Source organism: Marmota flaviventris, chromosome 7, assembly GCF_047511675.1.
Source record: "Marmota flaviventris isolate mMarFla1 chromosome 7, mMarFla1.hap1, whole genome shotgun sequence".
Classification (NCBI taxonomy): Eukaryota; Metazoa; Chordata; class Mammalia; order Rodentia; family Sciuridae; genus Marmota; species Marmota flaviventris.
This window is the reverse complement of record NC_092504.1, coordinates 145,055,615-145,077,251: the sequence shown is the minus strand read 5'-3', so window position 1 is coordinate 145,077,251 and position 21,637 is coordinate 145,055,615. Positions and strand designations below refer to the sequence as shown.

General features: G+C 54.0%; 1 protein-coding gene across 1 annotated transcript in view; it reads right to left on the bottom strand.

The window, feature by feature from the left end:
- Sec24d (SEC24 homolog D, COPII coat complex component) overlaps window positions 1-21,637 on the bottom strand; it is a 63,200-nt gene that overhangs the window by 1,237 nt on the left and 40,326 nt on the right. The window contains exons 12-22 of the mRNA XM_071614761.1: window positions 18,020-18,211; window positions 17,045-17,138; window positions 15,909-16,025; window positions 15,224-15,394; window positions 11,625-11,721; window positions 11,403-11,548; window positions 10,170-10,308; window positions 9,394-9,512; window positions 6,308-6,487; window positions 4,017-4,208; window positions 1,989-2,078 (exon numbers count right to left, since the gene is read on the bottom strand). Of these exons, the coding sequence (XP_071470862.1) occupies window positions 1,989-2,078; window positions 4,017-4,208; window positions 6,308-6,487; window positions 9,394-9,512; window positions 10,170-10,308; window positions 11,403-11,548; window positions 11,625-11,721; window positions 15,224-15,394; window positions 15,909-16,025; window positions 17,045-17,138; window positions 18,020-18,211 (1,537 nt within the window). The remainder of the gene's footprint in view (window positions 1-1,988; window positions 2,079-4,016; window positions 4,209-6,307; window positions 6,488-9,393; window positions 9,513-10,169; window positions 10,309-11,402; window positions 11,549-11,624; window positions 11,722-15,223; window positions 15,395-15,908; window positions 16,026-17,044; window positions 17,139-18,019; window positions 18,212-21,637) is intronic.

Below are 21,637 nucleotides of genomic sequence, written 5' to 3'. Positions count from 1 at the left end.
TTGGCCCAGTGCTTCAAGGCTGTGCTGCCCACGACAGGCCACAGCCCCGAGTGCGTCTGAGCCATGGAAGACAACATAGAAAGGAAAATGTGGAGAACCTCTGCAGTGGTTCACGTGACTCCCCCCTCCCCGGAAATGAAATGGCTGTGCCTGCACAGAGGGCCTCCGGGGTTCCCCTCTGGTGAGAGCACGGAGGGCTGCAAGTGGGGCAGGAAAGAGTGCGTCTAGGCTGGGGCCCAGCCTATCCACCCTGGCCTCATCTACTATTGGAAAGAAGGATTCTTCTGACCTGCTGCTTTGACCTGTGCCTGAGGCTGATGAGCTCTAAGCTGCTCCTGGCCTGTAATAACCATCAATAGCATACATCAACTGCCCTGCCTGCCCCACCCTGATGGCTCCCTGTGGATCTGGTTCCATTTTGTTCCATTCCAACTTGTTTCTCTGGTAAAGTCTTTTTTTGAGGGGATGGGGGCAAGTACCAGGGATTGAACTCAGGGGCACCCAACTACTGAGCCACACCCCCAGCCCTATTTTGTATTTTATTTAGAGACAGGGTCTCACTGAGTTGCTTAGCGCCTATCTTTGGCTGAGGTTGGCTTTGAACTCGTACTCTTCCTGCTTCAGCCTCCTAAACCACTGGGATTACAGGTGTGCCCCACTGTGCCCAGCTTCTTATTCAGGCTTGTGTGTGTGTGTTGCTGAGGATTGAACCCAGGGTTTTGTGTACCACCAACTGAGCTATATCTCCAACCCTCACTTTTCACTCTCTAAAAGCATCTTTTCATTTCTTCTGAGTGACTGTCAAATGTCATGGAAAAGAGCAGTCCTGGGTGCATGGCGTGATGTGAGCAGCTAGTTCTGGCCCTGTGTCACGGCTATTGGGTCGGTGTGGGAACTGCAGTGGCGCTGTGACTGCTGTGTGTACCCGGGAGGCCACACTGGTGCACAGCTTCACTGCTGCAGCTGGGCAGGCTGCCCTTATGGAGACTTCTCCAGAGGAATTTTAAGAGCTGCATCCTGAGGGGCCCGGGGCCCTGGCCACTTTCCTTGTGTGCTTTGCCCACCTGCTCCCCAGGCCACTGTGACTGCCAGGCTGGGCAGCAGCAGTGTGGTCCAGCCTCGACAGCGCAACTTAAGACGGAGGGCGAAAATGGGACCTGGTGGAGAGAGGGGCCTCAGGGCCAAGGTCTTAAAACTCACTGTCTGTATGGAGACTAGTGGGGGAGCTGGTGTTAGTTGTCTTGCTTTGGGTTCTCACAGGGTGCCCACGGCACAGCTTCCTCTGGGGAAATGCCTGGCCAAGGACTGAGGGGGCAGAGAGCACCAGGATTGAACTTCCCCTGCTCCAGCCCAGAGGCTCTGCAAAGGTGAACTGCCCATTCTTGTGCGGGTCTCAGGAAGTGGTGGGTGGGCTCCTCAAGGGCTCACCCCCACAACAAGGGGCAACACTGGGTGTACAGGAGGGACCCATTGTTTTTCCTTCTGTGTGAGACTATTGGGGTACATGGTCTTATGGAGTGGGACAGAATGTGGAAATGGTCACACGGGCCTCCCCAGCTTTCTCATGTGCCCTCGCAGTAGAAGGAATGGCTCGCTCAAGTAGCCCAAATGTGACCACCTCAGCCACCTCCAGGTCCTGACCTTAAAACAAACCACAGGAGGTGCGATGGGCCAGTGTTCACCCAGATGCACGCTGGAGGCAGCAGGTGTTCATTACTTCAGTTTACCTCAGTTCCACCCCTTTATCTAAGAAAAAAAAATCAAATATCATGAATTTCTGAATGGTACTCCTCTAATGACACCCAAGGAAAGATCACATCAGGCCTGGCAAGGGCACCTGTGGCCACCATGCCTCGAGGAACTGTGGGGCGTGTGTCTGACAAGCAGGTCGCTATGAAGATCATGTTATGAAACTATAGAACATGCACTTCCAGGAGTCTTTAATGGGATAAGTAAAATCTTGAGGAAAGGAGAGAGCTGTCTCCTACCTTCATGGCATACGGCCTCTTCTGCTGGATAACACCCATTATCATCCGGAGCTGTTGAGAGTGTGGGCTTCCCACCTCAGGCAGCACAGTCTGCATTCAAGAAAACCAAGGTTCAGTACAATTCATAATGCTTCCAGCAACAGGAGACTATGAGAAGATTAAAAAACATGGTTCATTTACCTGAAAACTGAAAGTGTGCGAAAGAAATGAATGAAAGATTACTTGTTGGTGGGCAGACATTCTTGCCAATTAACCAATGTCTCTGTCTTTTCAGAATAAAAATCCTTCTCTGGAGTTGACATAGGCACATTCCTGGTGACACACGAGTGTGCTTTATTAAAGGACACCTGGGGCTGTGTCCCACAAGGGTCAGTGTCTTCTCACGTGTGTATTTCAAGGCTGTATTGAGAGCAGAAGATGTACCCTGTGCCTGCAGAGGGTTGCTGGGGAGTCTCTGCCTCAAAGCCACTGTTCCCGCACTGCAGCCAGCCCCAAGCACTTGCTTCTCCAGGGTGTATGGCCTCTGAGGTCCCCAGAAGTCTGGCTGTAGTTTAGGGGACAGTCCAGCTGCATCTGGCCTCCGGGAGGCATGGAATTCCTCGGTTCCCCCAATTAAGACTTTAAGCACTCAGGCTTCCTTCTCAGATGCCCAGGCCCCAGGAGTCAGCTGGAAGTAGCAGGAATCTCACTGCAGAGCCTCAAGGCCTGGGAGAAGCTTCTGCCTTCATGTCTTCATGCTCTGGTGCACCCTGCATGTGCCCTCAACCTCATGATGGGTCCTGCTACCCAAATTCTCTAAGTCTGCTTCCTGTGTATGTCTCAAGGTGCCCACTCCTCTAAAACAAAAGGGCCTGCCTTGGGTCTTAGTTTTGTTTCATTGCTTGAAGAAGGTGAAAAAGAGGTGTGTTGGTAGAAGCACAAACCCACCAACCTGCCATTCTGGTGGAGTGACTGGCTGTTTTGCAAATGTGTCCTTTTGGCTCTGAGCCAGTGCATCATGATATGAGAATCTTCTTAAATTTTATAAACCTCCAGGAGGTCATTCTTGCCTGCTGAATTTTAATTTTGTTTCATATTTTTTGAAAATTTCAATTCTAACCATTTCTTACTTTAAGCCACAGGCAGGCAGACTACTATTTATAAATGACCGATCTTTTGGTGAGACCTGGACACCCTCCATTTGAATATACATTTGTGTGGATAGACAGGCAGCTCTCTGCATTGACCACCTGCCTTGGTAGCTCTGGATTTTACTCCTGCCCCTTCATTCAAGATGCTCTAGATACCTAAACCAGAAATTAGGTGTGACGCCCAGAATTAAGCTATCCCACCACCGTAGGCGAGGGTCTTGGGACCCCGTGCCACAGAGTGGGCAATCGAGCCACAGCGGCAGCGCCACAGTGTGAGCAGCTCACAGCAAGTCTAGACTCTCCAACAAACTGTGGCTGCCGGTTTTCCTAAGACACTTTCAAGATGTATATTTGAATTTGTTCCCACATCAAACCCACAATTACTTCTGTTATGATTGCTACAGAAGGGGAGAAATCTGTTTTCGTGAGAGTATTGCTTTGCAAATCACTATCTGATGCAGTCTGAGTTGAGCACCTGTGACTATTCTGACCACAGTGCTCAGCTCAGGACCATGATGGAAGGGGACCTAAGCTCAAGAGCTGCCCTGGGCCACCTCTGCCACACAGCACCTGAGGAAACAGCCCTAACCTGCAGCTGCAGAACACAGGAGCAACTCCCACCTCACTCATCTATGTAGGGGTGAAATGAAACAGTGGGATTGGCACAGAGAATACTCTGGAAGTGCTGCAGGTTCTATCAAAGTCACCATGAGGGTTAACCTGTGATGCAGATACTTTCATATACGCTAATTGCTGTTTTATCAAAGCATGAATTCCTCAACTTTATACAAAACTACATGTCTTGTTGTTCTCTTCTTTGTAACATAAAATTACATGCACATTTATATAAGAATTTAAATTTTGTATATTACTACAAAAACAGCGAAAGGCTACTTACCATATCTGTACTGACATGTGCAAGAGATGGCACATTAAAAATCCCTTGGATCAGCTCTGGTGGGCTGCTCACTCCCAACCACAAGAACATGTTCAAACCGTTGGCCAGAAGGAAGATCCCTCCTTCTGAGAGGCGGGACTCGGAGCAGCGGACAGCAGCAGGTAAGGCTGTACTCTTGACATCCAAGGTGTGCTGCGTAGGAAAGAAAGGGTCAGAGATGCCCCCTCCTTCCTCCTGCTGGTGCTTCTCCCTCCCTGAGCGCCTGCTGTGTGCAGTTAAAGGCAGGGCATGAAGTAGGGGCACACGCAGCATTGTGGCCACGGTGGTGAGAGCTACGAAGCAGAGAACTGAGAAGGGGGCTGGAAGCACCCAGGTGGCGTGTATTCCAGGGGGCTTGGAGGCGGGCCGGCTTGAGTGGAGGCCTGAGAAGGTGGGAAAGTCAGCTGGGGGGACATTTGGGAGATGCTGCAGTGGACGGAAGAGCCTGATGGAGTTTGAAGGTGGGCGAGAAGGGAGGGCAACAGAACACAAGGGTCAGTGGGCCAGGGAGCAGGACTCCTGGCTTCTCCTGAGACGGAGCATCCTGGCGTGCTGCTGTGGACACGAGCTGACCGTGTTCTGGCAGACCACCCTGCTTGCCTGCTGAAGACAGACCCAAGGAGAGGCAGTGGGTGCAGCACAGACTTTAGTGGAGGAGGGAGGGCACTCTGCTCTGGTGGACACGGATGTGGGAGGCTCTAGACTGCACCTGCACTGGAGGTGAGACGAGGGGCAGAGACGAGGCTCTGGATACTCATGAAGAGGAGAGCGTGGCAACAGGAGCCTGAGGGTGTGGGGAAGAGGGCTGCCGCCTGAGGACCCGGAGGAGGGGCACGAGGGAGGGAGAGCGTGGGGAGGCCAGAGGAGAGCAGATGGGAGGGGTGCGGAGGCAGCTGGGGGCAGGGGGCAGGGTGGGCTTTGAGGTCTGAGGATTTATCTAAGGAGAGGCCCAGCAGGTAATGGGGCAAACGCATCTGAAGGGCAGCTCAGAGGCCATTTGAGACAGGAATTTGAGATCATTGGTATATAAATGACATTTAAAACCACAAGACCAGATCACGCAGAGATGTCATTTATATAAAAAAGGTACGTGTTCAGTTCTTCGCCCCAGACCACTCTGGGGGAGCAGCATGAACCTCCAGGGCAGGGGAAGCACCAGCTGGCTGGAGAAGGGACACTGGAAAGTGATGAGTGTGTGTCAGGGGCTGGGACAGGTCATAAAGGAGGACAGGATCCTCAGCATAAAGAAACAACAGACGGGAGGAGGAGGGTCTGAGCATGCCCATGGGATTTGCCCAAGGCTGGCTGCAGGTGGCCTTGCCAGAGCAGTTCTGAGGAGAGGTAGTGTTGTGTCCTATAGAGTCCCGCTTTCTGTGCCCCACGGACTGGTCCATCTAGCTCTAACTGAAAATCCACCCTTTGCCACAGTTCACTTCTACTAGTCATAAAGATGGAAGCCACTGTTTAGTTTCCTGTTCCACCTGGCCCAGCCTGAGGGCCCCTTCCCCAGGGCCATGCTTACACGGCCAGCGTTCCTCTCTGCTCCCCTCAGTCCCGACCTGCAGTCTCAGGGAGAGACCTGTCACAGAGAGCGCTGTCCAGGCCTAAGCAAGAGCAAAGGTGAAGCTCCCCAAGGAGCTCCCCTGGGGCAGGTGCTGCTCTTCAGTAGGGGCCCCTCAGGCTGTTTTCCTGACTGCACTTGAGCTAGGCCAGTCACAGCTGACCTCATCATGTCCTGACATGAGTAGCACGTGCACATGGGATCTAGCCATACAACATGTGCAGGTGGTGTACATACGTGTGCACAGTGAACACACACACACGCACCGTGTCCCATTCACACAGTGAACACACATGCCGTACAACTTCACGCACACGATGTACACCTGCTCACATTATCCCGGAAACACAGTGGGCACATGCACCTGAGATTCCATGCGGTGACAAGCAGGCGGGTGTAGGTGGACTCCCCCACACGCACCTGAGCTGTCTGATGCTGCAGCCCTTCCACAGCTGGGCTGAGGGACTTGTCTCCCTGTGTGCCCTCAGGGCACCTGCTCACGGAGGAGAGGAGAGCAGTCCTCCCAGCACACCTCCCGCCTTCAGGGAGGGCAGGGCTGCTCTGCGCCTCCAGCCACCTGCCTCTGTCCCTGCACGCGTGTGGCTACCTTAAGGCCCCTCTGAACGTGCTGCAGGCACGGTGGCCTCTGGTTTCTGCCTAGCAGAAGGCCTTGCCTCCTGGAGCAGCTTACGATTGGCAGGAACTGTGGGTAGAAGAAGAGCTGGGAGTCGGCCACTCCCATGGTCATGACCAGCTGCCTCTGGAATGCCCGCTCATCCGTCGGGGTGTCTGGTCTGCTGAGCAGCACACAGCTTTTCAACAGGGAGTTCATGTACACTGGCAAGATCTTCATGGAATCTGGTAGAATGAGCTGAAAAAGAAAGATGCCTGTTTCCTACTGCGCCGGAGCATGTGCCAGGATGTGATCCACACAGCAACACAGTGATTCCAGCCACATCCTAGGTGACAGCCCATGCGGTTCGGTCCCCTCCCCAGCTGTGCCTACGAGCAGCTGTGCTGGGTCTGCTCTTGGGAACCATCAGCAGGAGACCAGAAAACCTGCAACACAAGGGCTCTTTGTGGCTGTTAATGATGAAAAGAAGACACCATGCTCATCAGATCCAGACTGCAGAGAGTCTCAGGGCTCTGCTGAGCTCCTTCGCCTTGCAGGCCTCTGCTCAGGGTCCAGGAAGCAACTCACAGGAAAGAACTTCCCAACCAGCTTGGGCAAATGCATTTTGGAGATCTGCCTGCAGCTCCATTTCTGGCTTCCTTTTGCAGAGACAGGGGTGGTGAAGGGCCAGTGTCCTCACCGGAGGCCACCCTGATTATCATTTCTTCTCTAGCAAGACATTTCCACTTGACAACACAAGGAACCATGTTACTTCTTAAAGAGGAAATTGACCCACGGTGTAGGAATCGGATCATGGTCACGTGCCAGAGGCGCATAGCCTGGGCAGCATTTCTGAGCTGGTTATTAGTTAGGCATCTTATATACTGCTATGGACGAAGAATGTTCTTAGAAACACATACTATTTGGGAAAACAGTACAGTTTTAAGATGTTATCTTGAAATTTAACTAGTTGCTTCTAATTAACCAAGTAGTTTTAGGATAGTTCAGAGAATTGTTGTCCTAAATGATACACAGGGGTGAGCATGGCCAGCAAGGACCTATTAGGACCAAAGCATTTGAGTAGAGGAGGTTGGATTATAGGGAGCAGAGGGAAGAAAACAGGAGGCTAACAAGAATGAAACTTGATGATGAAGAAAAAAGTGGAGTAAAGAGTGAAAGGAAGTGTAGGGCGCGGCCCAGCTTGAAAGCACTTGGCCAGCATGCGTGAGCCCTGGGTTCCAGCAGCACCACACACATAACAGGTCAAAGAAAATAAGAAGATGACTTAGTCAAAGTTTATGAGGGGAAGAAGAAGATGTCGAACAGACTGTCACTATAAAGCCTTCCTCTCCAGCTCTGAGGCCCCTCCACGAAGCAATCACTCCTGGAGAGAAACGCTTCAGGTGAGAAAGGAGCAGAGTCCAGTTTGCTTGAGTCAGGGAGACTTGTCTTTGCATTTAGAAATGACAAAACAAGGATTAATGTGCGATTAAGGTCATCTGATTTGCCTTTAGAAGTCCTTATACCCCAAATAACGTAACGTGTTTAAGCTCAGAACAGTGAGCTGCTGGAGTTGATAAGGCAGATGACCCTGACATTTTGTTTCAGTGCTGTGTCCAGCCAGGTCTCAGCCCAGCACCTCCCACAGCCTGGGGGCTCCCTGAACTCTGTGCCCAGCACGTTCTCCTGCCTCAGCCTCATCCCTACGTGGAGGCCAGGGTCATGTCGAGGACGCGGCTCCTCCTGGGCTGTCTGGCTCCACGTGAGGCACGATCTGATTCCCTCACATGAGCGGCAGGAGCACCTCCAGCTCCACTGCAGCTTCTGCAGAGAACCTGGAGCTAGCTCGGCCCTTCTGCTTCTGGCTGCTGGCTTGTTTCAGTATAGCTCTGTTCTAACGGTGTCTAACCGCTGTCTTCTGGACGCCACGACAGCATCTGAGTTACATCACTGTTTCACGGGCATCACTGGTCGAAGGGCCTGAAATGTGCGAGTGGAGGAATAAAAGTCCATATGTGAGCAGGAATGGCTCCGTCGACGTGCCGAGAGCGGGGCACTGTGGTGTCTTTACGCACAACACGCTGCCGAGGAGAAGGCCTGGCACGGGACAGCGCCTCAGGCAGCAGACCAGGAAGGAGGAGGCCCGGCTTCCTTTTCCTTAACACATTTGCTTTTCTCAAGTTCCCAATCATCCTGATGTGCAGAGGATGTTAACAGCATCCGTTCAGCCACCGCATCCTGAAGGAGGGGCTCCCGAGACAGCGCAGCTCTGCCAGGACTCAGGGACAAGCGGCAGAGCCTGGCAAGTGCTGGTTCTGGACTCTGCTTGCCTGACTACAGAGGCTGAGGCCCACAGGGTCCCATGAGCTCCCGGCGCCTCGGTATGGGGCTGTGGCATGCCAAAGTGGTGCACTGCTCAACCACAGGACCACATGAGCAGATTGAGACGCTCCTGGGACCATCAATGCAGCAGAAGAAGGCATGCAGGCTGACCGTCGTCAACGCACAGAAAGGAGCTTCAGGGAGGGTCCAGGTAGGCGTACCTAGAGGACGGACGGGGACCCAGAGCCTTCGGCATCACTGCGGCCACTGCAGGCCCTGGGAAGGCACTTCAGGTCCCTCCTACTGACCACTTCTGAGGGAGGGATGCAGGAGTCTCCCGTGGTCTCTCACCGTCTTACCCTTCAACCAAAATTCTATGTTCAGATAGTCAGTACAGGGAGCACCAGCACCTCGCGCTCACTGCCTCGGGGAGAGCGACGAGCACCTTCACCGCAGAGCCTGAGCAGGGCTTCTTAAAGGGCCCTGGAAGCATCGGACTTCCTGGGTGAGGGCTGAGACAAGGCTTTCAGAGCAGTCTCCCTGCTGGTGACTTTCAACAGGAAGGTCGCACATGTATAAGAGGAGCCACAGTCGTGCCAACACCTGCCCCGTTACAGCTGGGAACACCGAGCACACCACATTCTGTTGTTTACACGTACAGATCGGAGCTGAACGTGGACACCTGTCTTTGCCTCAGGACCCATTGTGGCCCCCAAGACCATGCCCTTGGCCCCCTTGGCTGTGAGGCTCACTGCCTGCTCCGGGTGCGGTGTCACGGCCTCAGTCCACTTGCTGAAGGAACCCACTGCTCTCACTTTCAGCCTCCCCATGCCCACACTCACCTGGCTCGCTGCAGACGGGCTGGCGCAGTTCTTGCGGTAACACGCCAACATGTGTGCAGTCTGATTAACTAGGATTTCCCGGATGACTTTCAAAGGCTGGTGTAGAACTGCTTTAAAAGCTGAATGCAAAAGGCCATTAGGAAAACAGGCATCAAAGTTCTAGATACTGATCTCTTGAAATGACAGAGAAAGAACAAACTGCTATTGTCCTCAGGTCTGAAGTGAGGATGGCAGTATTCAGAATGCTAGTCCCTGCTGACATCCCCTCCTGATTGGGTGGCATCTAGTCAGTGCAGAGCAGCGGGCGGCCTACAGCAAAAGGCCACTGTGGCCCCAGAATCATCTTCAGAATATCATAAACACTTGTACACCGAGAAGAGAAGGGCTGGTTTTTTCCTTTTCTGGTGTTCTGAATTCCTGCAGCTGACAGCTGCTGCTTCCATAACCTGGGGTAGCATGGCAGAGAGAAGCCACAGACACCCTCCCTGGGCCCGTGGAATTCAGTTACCAAGGTACGGACGACAGGCCGGCCATTCCTGGCAGCCTCCTTCCACCCTGCCGTGTGCCGCTGGCTCACTGTGGCCACCATAGGGCCTAGCCTCTGCCTATCACCTGCTGCTGCAGATGCACACGTCTTCCTTTGTGCTCTGCCTTCACTCATTCTGGTTATGTGCAGCCATGGCTGCACCCCCACCCAATCTCGGCTACCATCACAAGTAGCCTAGGGGTCTGGACGGAACACCGAGAGCACTCACACAGAGCTAGCAAAGCTGTACCTGACTTGGCAAAGAAGTTGATGAGGGCGTCCGTCTCACAGCTCTTGTAAAGATCTGCTAGCTGGGAGCTGCAGTTTAAGCCGAGGTTGTGAATCCGAAGTCTCCGCTGACCCCCGATGGTGGTGTAAAGCACAGCACACTGTGGAAGCAGCAGGGCGAGGCCAGGTTTTGGTGACCTCCAGCCAGCCTGGCTGCCTCTAGTTTGCATTTGCCAAGCAGTGTGTGCGGAAGGGACCCCTGGATGCCCCACACCCCCACAGCAGAGTGCACGGCTCGTCCTCTGGGTTTCCAGCAGCATTCCACTGGTATGCGCTGCCCGGTGGGTGCCGCACGTGCATGACTCCACCTCCACGTGTGCAGCTCCACTGTGCTCAGACCACTCACAGCCACAGCAGGACCCCTGGGATGCTCAGGGCTCATGTGATGACGTATGCACCAAAGAGCCTGAGCGTCTGCGACTCAAGAGTGGACATCAGAGCCGCCACTCAGCAAGTCTCAGCCTCTCTGCAGCCTCTTGGTGCCACGCTGAACGTAACCTTTTTTCCCATCTGAATTGAAAAGCTCCATGCCTTCTAATTAATGTTACGTACTACAAAACCAGATTCCATTCTACTTGCTGATGATGTAATGTGCTCAACATGGTGTCAGCGCTGAGCTGTGGATCCTAACCTGTGCTGGGAGAGAGGGCCTAGGAGGTAAAGTTATTAAACCAGGTCACTAGAGGGACCTGAGTTCAATGTGACTGGTGTCCTTACAGGGAGAGAGCCATGGGCACAGACATGATGACAGGAGGGAGACCGTGTGAGGACAGGGGAACACAGGCCTGGACAGCCCCCAGAACCCTGAGAACGGAGTTCTGCTCTATAACCAGGAGATCTGCGCTTCCTGGTGGCTGGAGCTGACTAATGCACATGCAGCAGGAACGGAATGATTCCTAATGGGGACCCTGAGCCCTGAGTGCTCAGCCAGGAACCCGGACCTCGTGAAAGACAGAGTGGGTGAGCCCTAGTGGGCACCCTGGACACTGGGTGCCCAGCACAGGTGCCTGGCTCTGTGCAGGCCAGGATGCTGCAGGCATAGCAGCCACACCTGCAGGCATAGTAGGCTCTCCAGGTGGACCCAGCCCCTGGAAAAGAACTGCATTTCTTTGTGAAGGGACTGTGATCCCGTCTGCACGGGGGCCCCTGATTCTGGCCAGCACGAGCCGTGCTGCAGTGAGGGCAGGCAGGTCACCTGGATCAGGGCGCCACTGTCCTCACTGAGCCTGTCGTCATGCTTGAACTCCACCGTCACAGCCTTGTCACAGTCCAGGGCAGCCATCTCCACGTCTGTGGTGTTGTTCATGAAGACCCCACCAAAGAAGTCTGTGGCTCTGAAACCTGAAGCACAAGGAGGGGTTCTACTGACTGCTCCGCTGACAACGTCACCCAGATAGCGGAGCACGCGGAGACCTACCTGTGCTGGTCCGCACCCGCATGATGGCATCAAAACCTATTTTCTTCTCCACGTCACTTCTGAGGTCATTCAGGAACTGCTGGCTATCCAAGTGCATCTGAGAAAACAAGCACAGTCACGTGTGGCAGATGGCAGTAAAATACTTGATGATTCTTGTTTTTAAAACATAATTAAAATGGTTCTCATTTTTAATCCTGACTTAGCATATTTATATGCTAAATCATAAGCATAGCTTATGTTTCTTTGGTTAAAGAAAATATAGGACCTTTGGACAGAGATTCTGAAGTTTTCAAATGAAACTCATATCATTTCTTTCATTTTCATAATGGTTAGATGGGGAAATTGTTACTAATTTTAGGGGTTTTGTGTTAGAGGCAAGACTAAGACCACTGTGCCACCCATTCAATGAGGATGGGGAAGGCGTGCAGCTGGGCTGCTTCCCCCTCCACGTTAGGTCAGAGGGTCCTCCACGGAGCCCGTGGGCCATCTCCCCTGTGCTGCTTTCCCCCTCCACGTTAGGTCAGAGGGTCCTCCACGGAGCCCGTGGGCCATCTCCCCCAGTGCTGCTTCCCCCTCCACATTAGGTCAGGAGAGTCCTCCACGGAGCCCGTGGGCCATCTCCCCCAGTGCTGCTTCCCCCTCCACATTAGGCCAGGAGAGTCCTCCACGGAGCCCGTGGGCCATCTCCCCCAGTGCTGCTTCCCCCTCCACGTTAGGCCAGGAGAGTCCTCCACGGAGCCCGTGGGCCATCTCCCCAGTGCTGCTTCCCCCTCCACATTAGGTCAGAGGGTCCTCCACGGAGCCCGTGGGCCATCTCCCCCAGTGCTGCTTCCCCCTCCACATTAGGTCAGGAGAGTCCTCCACGGAGCCCGTGGGCCGTCTCCCCCAGTGCTGCTTCCCCCTCCACGTTAGGTCAGAGGGTCCTCCACGGAGCCCGTGGGCCGTCTCCCCCAGTGCTGCTTCCCCCTCCACGTTAGGTCAGAGGGTCCTCCACGGAGCCCGTGGGCCATCCCCCCAGTGCTGCTTCCCCCTCCACGTTAGGTCAGAGGGTCCTCCACGGAGCCCGTGGGCCGTCTCCCCTGTGCTGCTTCCCCCTCCACATTAGGTCAGAGGGTCCTCCACGGAGCCCGTGGGCCGTCTACCCCAGTGCTGCTTCCCCTCCACATTAGGTCAGAGGGTCCTCCACGGAGCCCGTGGGCCATCTCCCCTGTGCTGCTTCCCCCTCCACGTTAGGCCAGGAGGGTCCTCCACGGAGCCCGTGGGCCATCTCCCCCAGTGCTGCTTCCCCTCCACATTAGGTCAGAGGGTCCTCCACGGAGCCCGTGGGCCATCTCCCCCGGTGCTGCTTCCCCCTCCACGTTAGGTCAGAGGGTCCTCCACGGAGCCCGTGGGCCGTCTCCCCCAGTGCTGCTTCCCCCCTCCACGTTAGGTCAGAGGGTCCTCCACGGAGCCCGTGGGCCGTCTCCCCCAGTGCTGCTTCCCCCTCCACATTAGGTCAGAGGGTCCTCCACGGAGCCCGTGGGCCATCTCCCCCAGTGCTGCTTCCCCCTCCACGTTAGGTCAGAGGGTCCTCCACGGAGCCCGTGGGCCATCTCCCCCAGTGCTGCTTCCCCCTCCACATTAGGTCAGAGGGTCCTCCACGGAGCCCGTGGGCCATCTCCCCCAGTGCTGCTTCCCCTCCACGTTAGGTCAGAGGGTCCTCCACGGAGCCCGTGGGCCGTCTCCCCCAGTGCTGCTTCCCCCTCCACGTTAGGTCAGAGGGTCCTCCACGGAGCCCGTGGGCCGTCTCCCCCAGTGCTGCTTCCCCTCCACGTTAGGTCAGAGGGTCCTCCACGGAGCCCGTGGGCCGTCTCCCCCAGTGCTGCTTCCCCTCCACGTTAGGTCAGAGGGTCCTCCACGGAGCCCGTGGGCCATCTCCCCCAGTGCTGCTTCCCCCTCCACATTAGGTCAGAGGGTCCTCCACGGAGCCCGTGGGCCATCTCCCCCAGTGCTGCTTCCCCCTCCACGTTAGGCCAGGAGGGTCCTCCACGGAGCCCGTGGGCCATCTCCCCCAGTGCTGCTTCCCCCTCCACATTAGGTCAGGAGGGTCCTCCACGGAGCCCGTGGGCCATCTCCCCCAGTGCTGCTTCCCCCCTCCACATTAGGTCAGAGGGTCCTCCACGGAGCCCGTGGGCCATCTCCCCCAGTGCTGCTTCCCCCTCCACATTAGGTCAGAGGGTCCTCCACGGAGCCCGTGGGCCATCTCCCCTGTGCTGCTTCCCCTCCACATTAGGTCAGAGGGTCCTCCACGGAGCCCGTGGGCCATCTCCCCCAGTGCTGCTTCCCCCTCCACGTTAGGTCAGGAGGGTCCTCCACGGAGCCCGTGGGCCATCTCCCCTGTGCTGCTTCCCCCTCCACGTTAGGTCAGGAGGGTCCTCCACGGAGCCCGTGGGCCAACTCCCCCAGTGCTGCTTCCCCCCTCCACGTTAGGCCAGGAGGGTCCTCCACGGAGCCCGTGGGCCATCTCCCCCAGTGCTGCTTCCCCCTCCACGTTAGGTCAGAGGGTCCTCCACGGAGCCCGTGGGCCATCTCCCCCAGTGCTGCTTCCCCCTCCACATTAGGTCAGGAGGGTCCTCCACGGAGCCCGTGGGCCATCTCCCCCAGTGCTGCTTCCCCCCTCCACGTTAGGCCAGGAGGGTCCTCCACGGAGCCCGTGGGCCGTCTCCCCCAGTGCTGCTTCCCCCTCCACGTTAGGTCAGAGGGTCCTCCACGGAGCCCGTGGGCCATCTCCCCCAGTGCTGCTTCCCCCTCCACATTAGGCCAGGAGGGTCCTCCACGGAGCCCGTGGGCCATCTCCCCCAGTGCTGCTTCCCCCTCCACGTTAGGTCAGAGGGTCCTCCACGGAGCCCGTGGGCCATCTCCCCTGTGCTGCTTCCCCCCTCCACGTTAGGCCAGGAGGGTCCTCCACGGAGCCCGTGGGCCATCTCCCCCAGTGCTGCTTCCCCCTCCACGTTAGGCCAGGAGGGTCCTCCACGGAGCCCGTGGGCCATCTCCCATGGTGCTGGCACTCTGCTCCCACCATGGCAGAGGAGGTTCAGGGGCCACAGCTGAGCAGCCCTAGCACAACTCCTAGTCCTGTGGCAGGCTCAGGCCTTCTGCTTCAACATGGTGACTCTCCCTGACACAGGAGTTGAGAGGAGACGCCTGATCCGTCCCTGGGTGTGCGCACTTGTCAGACTCAGGGTGGCGCAGGAGAAGCCAGCTGCCTGCAGCCTGGGGCCTTGCAGGGCTAGTGCTCTGATCACCTCAGATCTGTCTCCACTCAGATGTGGAAGAGAGCAGTGTAATAAACTGACCCTCCATTTCGACAATTTGAAACAAATATCTATTTTTCTAAACAGTACCTTAAACCCAGATTACTTTCTCCATTATGACAGCATAGGTGGATGTTTAACTCTGAGACTGAATGAGCTCCACCTTTGGCAAATACCAGGCAACACCAAGGGGACTCATCCACTGTGCATCTGTGTCTGCATTTATCTCGGTCTGGTTCAGTGCTGGGCGTGGCTCCCCTACACACTGCGTTAAAGTGGGAGACAGACAACAACGGTGTCACCTACCTGGAAATTGCTGTACTTGTAAAGAGTTCCCCCGGTGAGCAGAGGAACAAGGCCCAAGGAGGCCACATCCACATACTGACTGGGGAAGAGGAAGAGGGTCACAGAGCAGCCATGGGCTACACAGTCTTTGGCCAGAGACTCATAGACACTGGTTTGGGGCTGGAAAAGAATCTGAAGAAAAGTGTGCAAGAATGGAAAAAGAAAAGTCACAAGGTATTTCAGGCACAAAATCTAAGTTTCTGTTGAATTATTATTGAAATTTTAAATGGAAAATGTGTTTTCCAGCTAAGTGAGCTGAAGAAACACTTGTCTGCCTTCTTCTCAAAACCCCAGTGGTGCCGACCCTGTGGTCCCCGACCCAGGGCTGCCCGCTGCAGGTCTGAGCCAAGGCTGTCTGGAGGGCCCAGCAGGTCCGCCTCAGGCCCCAGCCTGTGCCTCGGGGTCCCACGGCATGTGTCTGTTCTCCGTGGACTCTGTGTTCAGCACCCCCCTGGTTCTTGGCCTCTTACACAGATTATACACAGAGTATGTCTGGGCTCTCATTTAGGTTTTTCTAGTAATATAAAAATTCTCAGATTTCTGCAGCTCAAAACATTCCTGCACTGTGCCATGCAGGCTTTGACTCCAGAGCCTGTCCCCTCCTGGCAGCAGGGCGGGCGGGCTCGCCGCCCACGGCTGCCTGTACCTTCTCCTTGTCGGTGTTGAGCAGTCTCTTGTCGTCTCTGTTTTTGAGCTTCCCCGGCGCCTCAGCAGTTGGCAAGGAGGAATGGAAGATGAACAGCTTGCCAGGACACTCTGCTGCCTAGAACAGAGACAGGGGAATCTCAGAAAACGCTTGAGCGTGGAGGCTTTATTTTAAGGGGATTGAAGTATGTCAAAATGTACAGGTTGGTTCTGCGAGGTGAGCCCTACAGCCGTCTAATCTGTGTTCTCAGGCAGGTACGTTCCCTCCGTGTTACAGGCTGAGAAACTGAGGCTCAGCAAGGCCAGGCCTCCCACGAGGGTTTCAGATGGGCCAGTGTCAAATGCTAGTCTGTGTAGCAGGCACCAGACACAAGGCACAGTAGCAGCACCTTGTCCAGCCCACAGTTTAGCCTCCAGGCACGTGAGTCCCACTGAGCAGGGGGACGGCAGGGTCTGGATCTGAGTGGCAGAGCCGCTCACAGCAAGCCTCCACAGCAGGGTGAACCAGGTGGTCCTTCAGGAATAGGCTCAGGGGTGTGGCTGGGGTGCAGTGACAGCTCAGGCCAAGGCAGAGGCCCTGCGGAGGGGACCAACCCACCATCCCCAGAGCACTGGAGGGAAGGCCCAGGCCAGGAAGGACGAGGATCTTGCTGCTCTCAGTGTCATGCTGCACTCTGTCTTACAGGTCAACCTAAAGTCAACGTTAACAACAGAACTTCAGAACTGACTGGGAAGCGGCCGCCGGGTCCGACTGGCGCAGGCATCGGTGGCTTCACCTCCACCCACCTCCTTGGTGACAACCACCAGAATCATTTGGGTTCCACTGGCCGTACCTTCAGCCTCAGCCAGGCCCAAGTGTCACTGCTGTCCCTATCACTGGGCCCTGAGGACCTGCCCTGCATGCCTGAAAACCCCACAGGAAGGGGGTTTCTCTCCTCATAGCTGGTGGTCAGCTCTTGCTAAACCGACTTTAAAGTCGGTCTCACGTAGCCAAGGGCAGGTGCTGAGCTGCAGCCTCCAGACCAGGGCTCGGACCTGGAGGAGCTGCGTGGGCACTGGGCAGCTGGCTGGGCAGCCTCCAGAGCCCAGGGCCTGTCTTTAGCTGCAGATGCCAGCATGCAGAGTGGCTGGTCTCACCTTCAGAGCCTCCATGCCCGCCTGGACCACAGGAGCGAAGACGGCCTCGTTCTCATTGGAGTCTGCGAACATCCCTGGAATCTGGTCCAGCAAGCTACAGGGCAGGAGAAAGTAGAGGTACTGAGTGGCCCACGGGCCTGTCCAGGCCCTGAGAGCTCAGCCACTGGCAGCACAGGCCCAGATGCATGGTGACGGCCTCTGGGAAGGTCCACAGACCCTTCCTCAGGGCAGGGCCTCCCAGCACAGTCAGAACCAAGTATGGGGCCTGCACCAGACACCAACTGCGTCGACTCTGTATGTGCTCCTATTCACCACACTCCTGATCTCTCAGACTGTGAGTTTCTGAAACAGTATTATCTCTTTACAGCACAGAGGTTGGAACCCAGGGGAGTGCTACCTCTGAGCCACACCCCCCAGCTCTTCTTAGTTTTCTTTCTTTCTTTCTTTTCTTTTTAATATTTTTTAAGTTTTCAATGGATCCCTTTTTATTTATTTATATACTGTGCTGAGGGTTGAACCCGGGGCCTCACACGTGCCAGTCAAGTGCTCTACCTCCGAGCCACGCCCAGCTCTTCTTACTTTCTATTCTGAATCAGGGCCTCACTGAATTGCCCCGGCTGGCCTGGCGTTTCTGCTCCTCTGCCTCAGCCTCTGGGCAGCTGGGGTGACAGGCGTGCCCACACCTGCCTGTATCTTCAATACTATCACCATGGACACTCTTCCCCATGCAGAAGGTACCTCCCATGCACTCCCAGAAAAAAGGAATGATTCAGAGGATTAAGATGAGTATGATCCACATTAAAGATTCTGGTTCACATTAAAGAGCAATAGGCAGAACACCATGACAGAAGTGTGCAATCCATGTCTTCAAATCCCTCTACTGATGGCAAAACAACACAAAATCAGACAGAATCAAGATGCAGTGCACCCAACAGGTCTTGGCTGTCCTGAAATGATAGGACACATGACATTTACTTGTGAATCACCGACTGGGACTCTTGATAGTTGACAAGGAACCCATCCAGCAGAGGAACAAAGACCTCTCCAATGTCGGTCACCACCATCATCTGAGGCTGGGCCAAGTTGCTCTTCACGTTAAAGAAGTGAAGAACTGTGTGGTAGGTGATAAACCCAACGCGAACTGCAGACGACTCTTCGTGCTCTTCCCTATGAGCAAAAAAACTGTTGTGGGCCTTTCATAAAATGGAATGAGAAGTGTTTCAGTTGGACATATAAAGAATATGTGTCTGAATTTGGGTTTCCTGAAGAAAACAAGGCAAAGCCACATCCTGGGGATGAGGGTACTACAAAATCAGGCAGTGATGAGGAATCTCAAAATTCCAAGGGAAAGCAAAATACATATTATGAGAACACTTGCTCACATTTCTTTTTTTTTAATATTTAATTTTTTTTTTTTTTTTTAGTTTCAGGTGCCCGCAATATATTTAATTTAATTTTTTAAATTTTTACGTGGTGTTGAGGATCATACCCAGTGCCTCGCGCATGCCAGGCGGGCGCGATACACTGGAGCCACATCCCCAGCCCACATTTCTTTAGTAAGTGTGATTTCACCTCCATTACTCAGGAACACAGCTCCTACACTCCACCAGGAAAGGATCTGCCCCTCCTGCAGTCCCAGGGCCTCTGAGAGCAGGCTCATTTTTGAACCTGTATGTCCTAAAAACAATACTTCCAAAGCAATTACATTGTGTATTGACAATGTTACTCTTATTAAGAAAGGGCCCTTTTGTGGTATCGTGAAAAAGTAACAAAAGCAGTAAAACTGTAATAATGTGGATGGCTTTAGGAATTTCACAAGGCCTTGGTCTTCCTGAGTGTAGATCCTGGAAGGTTCTGGGTGCGGTGTGTGGAGGCAGTGCTCAGAACTGGGTGGTTCATGTACAGGGAGCACTGTCTCCCCTGCTCCCTCCCTAGACAAGGTTAACCACAGGGAGAAACAGAATCCTCTCGTTTCCACTGGCTGCTGCGTCCCGCTCTGACCCAGGGAAGGCCACAGTGTCACTTGCTATTCTCTTTGACCCTTAGATCCAGTGAAGCTCATTTTGCTTAAGACAATTTTTCCAAAGGACCTGGCTGCTCCAATTCCATGTGGCATAAAGAGTTACAAGAAAAAGGAAGATGGAAGAATTCAGATGAGCATTAGACCAGTTTGAGTATCTGCTTCTGCTTTAGACGCCTTGATTTCTTTGATGTTCAGCAGAGGGTAGGCTGACAAGCACTGTGTTTTTCAACGGTTTCATTTATTATCTCCTTCCTTTGCCAACCAAGGGTATTCTTTATGTTGCCCTAGTAAAGGTTGAAATGTTCACAGATTCTCTCAATCCCTTCCACACACACTCAGTACACACTGCCATTCTAGACACTTGCAAAGCTTTCAGAAGTAGGAATCCTCATCTTTTGTGCCTATACAGATGATAGAGATGCTCATACTCATCTCAGTATCCAAGATGTATGACTTCAGGTAATTAGCACTATGCTATACCACACCATGACACCAACCCTTACTACACCATACCAGGTCTACCAAGACATGCCACACCACGTCATGCCATACCAAGCCATACTACACTATGCCAGGTCATACCAGGCCATGCCATGCCATACCAAGCTATACTATAGCAATAGCATGCCATACCATACCAAAGCCATGCCACATCATGCCATACCACTCCAAGCCATACTACACTATACCAGGTCATACGAAGCCATACTACACTGTACCATACCATGCCAAGCCATGCCATGCAATACCAAAGCCTACTATGCCATACAATACCAGTCCAAGCCATGCCATGCCATGTCATGCCATACCAAGCCATACTACACCATACCAGGTCATGCCATGCCATACCAAGCCATGCCATACCAAGCCATGCCACACCATACTATACCATGCCAATCCATGTCTTGCCATGCCCAAACCATACTACAGAAACCATTCTCCCTTGCTCTCACGTGCAGAGTCTTCATAGCAGAGTCTTCTTTTGCCCCACAGGCTGTAGCACAGGGGGCAGTTAGGGGTCTGCTGAGGATGACCATACTGGGAGACACTGAGTTGGGTGGCCATCTGGGGCCCAAATTGATGAGCTCATGCACAGTGCACAGTGTCCCAGCAGTGAGTGTTGGGCCAGCCTGGCCATGGAATGGACACTGCCAAGCTAGGCTTTGTCCATCTGAGGGACAGTTTACTAGCACACTACTGGGTAGGCCTCCACTTCCCAGTGGACCTCTATCACACAAGGGGAAAGTGCCTAGCAATCACAAAGACTTGTATTCTCTTTAGCAGGTGGTCTGGAGTCAGAGAGGGCAAAGAGCAAAAGAAAAACAGCCCAGCACAATCCAGATCACTATTTCCACTGGGCAGGGAAGACACAGGCAAGAGGGAGGAGGCCTGGGGCTCACAGGAATCACTTAGAACCCGAAGGAGCATTTTGAAAAGCATCTGGTCAGTTCACCTCCCATGAGAAGACACCATTATCTCCACGGGAACATGTTTTACTTTTTAAAAGTTTGTTTAAGAAACCAGACACTGTCCAAACGTTTTCTCCACATTATAACTACCTCATTCAATGATATCCACAGAAGAAAACTCTCAGCCTCCCCTCACAACAGTCCCACCTGCGCTGCGAGGGTACAGCCCGTGACACCTGCTTCCTCTCTCGCCTCCTGAACACTTGCCACAATTTTATCAGAGCAAACTGGACAGAGCAATGCTGAGGTCGTTAGTAAGGAGAGGAACCAGAACATCCTCAAAACACAAACGGCCACACACTTGGCCCAGTAGCTGGGTATGGACACCAGGTGGAATATCTCAAAGCTTTTCTTTCCTGTTCCAAAAAGGTCAGAAAAGTCTGGCAAGTTTGCCAGGCCCAAGACATATGTTCAGACAGAAATTCAAAAAGAAGTCGTGAAGCACAGGGCCTTTTCTTTCAAAGGATCAGCTAAAAGGTAAACACACCCTAAGACATCCATCAGGACCCCAGACTGCTTCAAGAAGGGAGTCAGATTGACAGGGCGACCTTAAAGCCACACCTGTGCGGCCCAAATGCATCCCAGGAGGAGAGACAACCAGACCTACCCCAAGTCAGGCGGGAGGGAGAGGCAGCAGGGCAAGAGCGCGGGTGCCGCCTGTCCTTTTGGACCTCCTCTGAGGGCGCAACTAGGGCCTCACACCTGGTGCCCGGGCGCGGCCAGCACTCCTCCCCACTAGGTAGCAGGTGCAAAGGGAGGAGCTGGTGCTAGTGCAGATGGGGTTGGAAAAAACGGGAGGAGGGAAAGCCATCATGGAAACTGGAGCAACTCAAAAGTTCAGGCTGAGAGCCCAGAGCCTGCGAGAGGATTCCCTGATGAAATACACCATTATTCAGTTTCCACAACCTACACGGAGAAAAGGCCAGCTCGATTTTTAACCTGATGATAAATCGTAAAAGTGTTCTAAAATAAAATTATGTTTTAATAATTATGAAATCAGTGGTGTTGTGTGTAAATTACTGATTCACTCTGCATCCACCATAAGACCAGACCCCACGGGAAAGTCAGTGCTTTGGAAGGTGAAGGACGAACTCCATGCTC